At 44.6% G+C, this 6,530-nt stretch overlaps 4 protein-coding genes across 4 annotated transcripts; 3 read left to right on the forward strand and 1 right to left on the reverse strand.

Annotated features, from left to right (window-relative positions):
• Positions 1-1,196: 1,196 nt before the first annotated feature.
• CONPUDRAFT_68849 (uncharacterized protein) lies at positions 1,197-2,189 on the reverse strand (the record flags this gene model as incomplete). Its single annotated transcript, XM_007764483.1, has 5 exons — positions 1,197-1,505; positions 1,562-1,657; positions 1,721-1,761; positions 1,801-1,968; positions 2,024-2,189. 5 exons carry the CDS (start codon positions 2,187-2,189, stop codon positions 1,197-1,199), a joined length of 780 nt encoding a protein of 259 aa, XP_007762673.1.
• An 895-nt stretch (positions 2,190-3,084) lies between these two features.
• Positions 3,085-3,369, forward strand: CONPUDRAFT_46668 (uncharacterized protein; the record flags this gene model as incomplete). The annotated part of the gene is made up of 1 exon (XM_007764416.1): positions 3,085-3,369. The coding sequence occupies one exon, from the start codon at positions 3,085-3,087 to the stop codon at positions 3,367-3,369; it is 285 nt and encodes a 94-aa protein (XP_007762606.1).
• Positions 3,370-4,351: 982 nt separating this feature from the next.
• Positions 4,352-5,363, forward strand: CONPUDRAFT_148395 (uncharacterized protein; the record flags this gene model as incomplete). The annotated part of the gene is made up of 3 exons (XM_007764971.1): positions 4,352-4,699; positions 4,831-4,842; positions 4,893-5,363. 3 exons carry the CDS (start codon positions 4,352-4,354, stop codon positions 5,361-5,363), a joined length of 831 nt encoding a protein of 276 aa, XP_007763161.1.
• A 367-nt stretch (positions 5,364-5,730) lies between these two features.
• CONPUDRAFT_148396 (uncharacterized protein) lies at positions 5,731-6,150 on the forward strand (the record flags this gene model as incomplete). The annotated part of the gene is made up of 1 exon (XM_007764972.1): positions 5,731-6,150. One exon carries the CDS (start codon positions 5,731-5,733, stop codon positions 6,148-6,150), a length of 420 nt encoding a protein of 139 aa, XP_007763162.1.
• Between the last annotated feature and the right edge of the window lie 380 nt (positions 6,151-6,530).

A 6,530-nucleotide genomic window follows, 5' to 3' on the forward strand; every position in this document is an offset into this window, starting at 1 on the left:
TGATTGTTGTTGTTCTTCTTGCAGACTGGGCCTGGGCATAGCACCTGAAGTGGTTCTTCTATGTTGGACTGAGACAAGGACATGGGGGAGGGTAGGGGAGATGAGACTGGAGTGGGAAGAAATAACTGTATGTGTGAGAGAACAGCACTTTTGTTATGTCTTTTGGAATTAAGGTAAAAGAGAAAGGCAATTGTAACTATAGTGTGAGCTGTACAGTACAAAGAGCCATAGCTCATTTAAGTTTGAATACAGCTAAAGGGCTATTTGCCTGACCAAAGTAGAAGTGTCCTACTGGGACATTTTTCACTGTAAGATGTCAGAGTAGTGAATTTCACTAAGTTGATCACCCACATACATTGTGGAAATAAATCTGCAAGGGAGTGAATATCACTGCACAGTGGTAATAATCGCTCTGTACAGCAGTTATTATTTCAGGTGAAAATCACCATTTCTATTAACACATTTGCCAAGCTGTGTTGCGCCAGTGCACAAGTCAATTTCACCACTTATGTTTGTTATATTAAGCATAGTATCTTGATGTTATTCACCCAATTTGATGTCTCAAAATAAGCTAGCTAAAATGGTAAAAATCATGATGCTCTATTGGGTGATTTTCACCCCATTTTTGAGGATACATAGACCCACAATAGTGGTGTTTTTACAATGCACATATTGGGAATGCCACTGCCGTGCATGTGCATACTGCTATTACAGTATTTCTTGCATTAATGCTGCAGAATTGAACAATAGAACCTGTGTACACTGCAGGCAACATGCTATGTTGTCAGAACTTTCTCAGGTGCATTATGAACCATTGTAATCGACTACAATGGAAAATACATAAAAATCGATCGTAATGAAAGGCACTTTCCATTGGCAAGGGCATTACAATGGCCATAACAATACAAAAATTCCCATTGTAACCGCTTAGTAAGTGTTGAAAACGGCATTTTAGTCGCTTCACTTTGATGGTGATGTATTACAATGCGCATTATTATTGATTATAATTAAAGGCACTTCCGAACCCATTAGAATGCCCCTTTAGGAAGTTCCGACAGTGCATATATTTGAGAACTGCTACTGACAATACTGTCAGGCATAGGTACTTGGATCCAAAACTATTGATTGCCAGTTGCACAAACCTGCAAAGTCAACTTGTGTGTGAATTGAATCTGAACTGCATACCCGTTTCCACCTTAGTCCCTATCCATTCCCATGCTCTCCTTGCCTTTGCCTTTGCCTTTGCCCTTGCCTTTGCCCTTGCCTTTGCCTTCACCCTTGTTGCTGCTGTTATTCAACCCTTCATTTACCCCTGCTGTTTTGCTGTCTTCAAGCTCATCAATATGGGTGCATGTATGCATTCTCTCATTGTTGATTTTGGCATCAGCCTTGTGTTTACAGGTTTGAGGCTTCCAAGAATTCTGCAGGTACTGTTTGACTATCTCAGCCAATGGCCAATCAAAGTCATATTGTTCATAGAGGTCAGCCTTGTAGATACAACAGACCTACAGTCATACTCAATTGTAAGTCCTAATCCTCGGTATAAAATGTAGAAACCTACAATTTTGAAGAGCTTACCCAGCTTTTTGTGAGGCTGCACTTTATATTTGACCTTGAGGTCGAACCCGAGATGGTGCATCTCGGTTCTTAGTGTTTGCTATAGTACCACCGGTAAGGTCAGTGAAGGACATGCATTGAGGAGGACTGATTAATCACTCACCAAAATCATGTTATAGATGTCTTTCTCTTTGGCCTCCATGTCTGCTCAGAGATGCATGGCTGTGAAAGGTTTGTTTCCACTTGGAAGCATATTCCACTCCTGATGCGTTGGCTTTGGGACCTTGTTTCTGACCTTGCCACTATTCGGTGCCTTGTGAGCAGCTCTCTGGGCTTTGGCCACCTCCCTCTGAGCAGCTTCTGTTGCCAGCTTGAGTGCATCAACTGTGTTCTGGAACTCCAGCAAATGCACTGAATTCAATGTAAGCAGGTTACAGTCCTCAAATCTTTTCAATAAATCACTCACCTTTCAGCTGCTCATTTTCAGCTATGAGTGTGACATCTTGTCTGTGCAAGACAGCCTTCTGAGCAGCTGCGGACAGTTTCTTTGCTGTAGGTCTGCTCTTGTTTGCAGTGTGTCCAATTACCCCGCTGGGGCCACTGGTGGGTTGTATGTTGGCGGCTGCAAGCATATTGTGGCAGATTGCAATGGGGTGTTTTTGTCTCCCATAGGTGAGTAGAAGCTGTTGAAAGCTAGTGATGAGGCTGCAGGGGCTCATGGATGTGGACAGCTGGTAGACAGGGCTGGCAAATGTCTGGAGAGTTTTGGGATACAAGAGTGCATGCATATTATTGGAATACTAACATGTCCTTGTGTGTACTCTGCCCCAGGTGCAATTAATGATTGCTGGGTTTCCACCAAGTGTGTGTATATGTGCACACTTCTTTTCTTTACTCATACATCTTCTCTGGTCACTGTTATCCTATCCACAAAAAATACAAAATGGTATGCTCTACAAACTCCAAACATCAAAAGGTGTTTTGTCCTTACTGTACAATATTTTGCAGTGCCTGTACTGTGTGTCATCATTGTAAAGTGTTAGTCCCCCCAGCTTCTGAAAGCAAAATCCCCATTTCAACCTCACCAACAGACACCTCCCCAGCACAAGGCCAATCAACTTGTACAAGCTCATGCATCATCTAGTGGCCATCCTGAATCATTTAGTGGTCAATCTGCAAGTACAGCTACACAATCAAACACAAAGGCATGGGTTGAGGATAACGATGACAACTCAGACCTTCAGTCTTCAGCTTCTTCCAAAAATTTGCAGACAGATCATGCAGACAAGGAGTCAGATGAAGAGTCACACTCGGATACTGGATCTACTGGGCTACCCTTTTGGAAGGAGATTGGTGCAGATATAGACACATTGATGGGCAAATTAGGTGCATAACTAATGGATGCCCCCACATGCTCCCTATCACTCACAAACCAGTAGATGATACAATCTCAGAAAATGACCTAGCTATCTTCTGGGCATTCACGCTCAAGGTTTGCAAAATCTAACAGAGGACACCTTCAAGCAAATGTGTTTCATATACCCATCAACCAATATTCCCTCCCTCAGATTGACATCATCTCATGTAGTATTTTTGTCTGGGCTTGAACCTGTACTTTACAACTGCTGCATTAATTCATGTTGCTGTTACCTTGGCCCAAATGCAGACCTAGAGTGTTGTCTCCACTATGATGCATCTCAGTTTTGCCCATCCAGCTGCATTGCCCACCAAAAGTTCTTCTACATCCCTACAATCCCTTATCTTGTCCCATTCTACAAGAACCCAGAGATGCATGCCAAAATGCAGTACTGATCCTAAGCAGAATCAGCACACATACCTGACACTTGTAAGGATGTTTTTGACGGCTCAGTTTACCAAACACTCCTCAGCAAACATGTCACTCTATCAGATTCAATTGTGCTACCTCGCAACTTCTTCTCAGATCCACAAGACATTACATTGGGGTTTGCAACTGACGAATTTGCTCCATTCCATCACCATCAAACAACAACCCAGCTACTTCTTGTATATAACTACAACATCCCTCCATAACTTTGCTTTTTGAAGCAATACATCATCTGTCTTGGAAAATTGTCCCAGGGCATAAGAAACCAAAAGATTTCATCTTATTTTTGTGGGATTTTGTCCAAAAACTTCTCCAGCTGGCCATGGGAGTTTGAGCTTATGATTGTCTCCATAAGGTTATCTTTGCACTGCTTTGCACTGCTTGCATATCTCATTCTTGTCTGTGATATATTCTAGCAATCTCAATGGTAATGAAGATGAAAGGTCACCATGCTCTCTTGCCCTGTTGTATGTATGAGATTTTTAGTGTGCACATTCCTGGAGTTTGTGTCTCAGCTCAGTATGTTTACCTTGATTGAAGTACCCTTCCATCTGTTGCAACTTCTCCAAGTCCAGAGCTTACTCCCAGTGAAAAATGACTCTGGCACCACTCATTGTAGTTACTTCTCTATTGTTTATGTACATTCAGCTCTGTTGAGTCTAGACCGACAACAAAAATAGCACATGGTCCGATGGAATCTACATTACATAAGGCAAGTTTTGGAGAACAGATTCACATCAAATCTGTTTTGCAATTCGAACTTGCATCAAATCCGTTTTCCACAGTCAGAACTCACGTCGGCGCAGGAACCCAATCCAAGTCAATTTTGTACTGCAGTGATACCACCAATGTCAAATCCCACTAAGTCCGTTCCCTGCGCGCAACCACCGCACACCATGTTTGCCTCAGGCTCTGTTCACACCATCCAACAGCCATCTCAAGACAACAATGGCTACTACTCTGACTGCAATTGCCCAGTCTGCCTATCTAAGAATCTTGGCAAGCCAAGGCGGGTCACCAAATGCACCAAGCAAACACAAGAAACAGTACCCTGATGAACCTGCCGACCATGCTCCTCCCACTCCTCTCCTGGCGTTTGTTGCAGATCGTTTCCTGCTCAACTCTATCCTCTCTGGGTCCTTGCAGTCCTCCCTCACTGCATCATCCTCTTGCCAAAAATGTGTTTACTCTAAGAACACAGACCAAGAGTCGGGCAAAAGGAGAAGAGTGGATGAACAGAGCAGGAAAATGGAGGAGAGGACAGACCACATAGAAGTAACAGGCAGCACTGATGAGGTGTGTCTATTACTCTACTTGCTCTAACTTTTTTTACATTACGACAGCGACAGGACTCAGATGAACACTCGCATCATTCAGATGCAGTTGAGTATTCGGATGACAACTATCTACGTGCTCGGACAGCTTAGATTAACATTGAGGTAAGTACCACTGATCACTGCCTTGCATTCATCCTCATAAACTCTCACAGATACCGCCTGGAAAGGAATGGCCCTTCAATTTTGAGGAACCACACCCCCAATTTGATGAGGAGGGCAACTGGTGTCAAGAAGCTCTTGACATCAACGAGCTTGCAACAAGTGATGATGAGCTGGGTGGCGAAGATGACAAGCTTGTCGAGGAGGTCAACAACCAGGCTCAGCAAGGTCTACAACCACTTGGAGATGATGAAGATGTCACAAACCTCCACCTACCCCTTGACCCACCTATTGAGCAGCCTCATGATTCACCCTCACCTCAACCTTCCAACAATCGCCCAGCACAAGCTCTCTCTGGCTGGACAGAGATAGAAGTTGACGAGCTGCACACGGGAACCACCGTTGTGGAGGCCAAGGAGGCTATGGCCTATGTCAAACTACTACAGGAAGCCACCATCAACAATAACCATCATGCCCTGTCGACCACTGCTTGCCTTCAACTCCACAATCCTCCCGCACAATAGTTGACTTGCAGGCCAATCAGGGCCTTTGTGTTTCACTCCAACACGTTCTTGTTGGTGACACGCAGCACTCGTACCTCGCCCACTGCGCTATCACTGCACAAGAAGTCCCCGGCCTCGATACGCACAGCATATATTGTATAGATCAAGCCATCAAGGAGTTAAGTGGAGTAGAGGGTATGCGGAGCAACATGTGTGTAAAATTGTGTACGGGCTTTACAGGCCCCAACACAAACTTGTCTCAATGTACCAAATGCCACCAACCACACTTCTGTCCGAAAAATCTAAGCTCCGGAAACCAGTTCCTTGACAAACATTCACATCCAACCCCATCAGTTTGATCCTCCAGGCATTCTCACGTAATCCTGAGATGGCACAGAAAATGTGCTATCAAACTGATTGCACCAACGAGCTTCGGATGGTGGCTGATCCGGTGGAGCTTGACATTTTTGACGACTTCATCAAAGGCTCTCAGTACCAACAGCCTGTTGAGGATGGCATCATCAAAGATGGTGACCCTGTCTTAATGATTGCGGCCAACGGTGCTCAGCTCTATGAGGACAAACAATCTGACTGCTGGATTGTTGCTATGGTTATACTTGACATATCGCCAGCCGAACACTACAAGAAAAAATATGTTGTACCCATCACTGTCATCCTGGGCCCTAACAAGCCCCAGAATCTTGACTCTTTCCTTTTTCCATACCACCTCACAGCCATTCAGCGTGAGGGTTTGGTGCTCTTCAACGGCCTCACACACGATCTTCGGACATGCAGTCCATTTCTCTGAGTTGAGTCTGCTGACAGACCTGGTATGGCACTTTTAACTGGGCTTGTTGGGCATCATGGCAAGTTCTCATGCCATCTTTACTGTGGAGTGATTGGACAACATATTCCTGACACATCTCATTACTATCCTGTGCTACAGAGGCCGACAAAGCCAGCCATATACAGCAAAGCAGGCTGTGATCACAACACCATTGACATTAATCACCTCCCATCTCCTGGTGCTGGTGAATATTGGGGCAACCTCACCCATGTTCTTGCTTCTTGCACACAGCAAGAGTTTGCCGCTCGGCAACAAGAAACAGGGATCAGGAAGCTGGGTATTTTATGGGTATGCCACAATCTCTCCCCCTCTTTGGCGTGGGCTGTGACATTATGCATCTC

The sequence above is a fragment of the Coniophora puteana genome, assembly GCF_000271625.1.
Source record: "Coniophora puteana RWD-64-598 SS2 unplaced genomic scaffold CONPUscaffold_1, whole genome shotgun sequence".
NCBI lineage: Eukaryota > Fungi > Basidiomycota > Agaricomycetes > Boletales > Coniophoraceae > Coniophora > Coniophora puteana.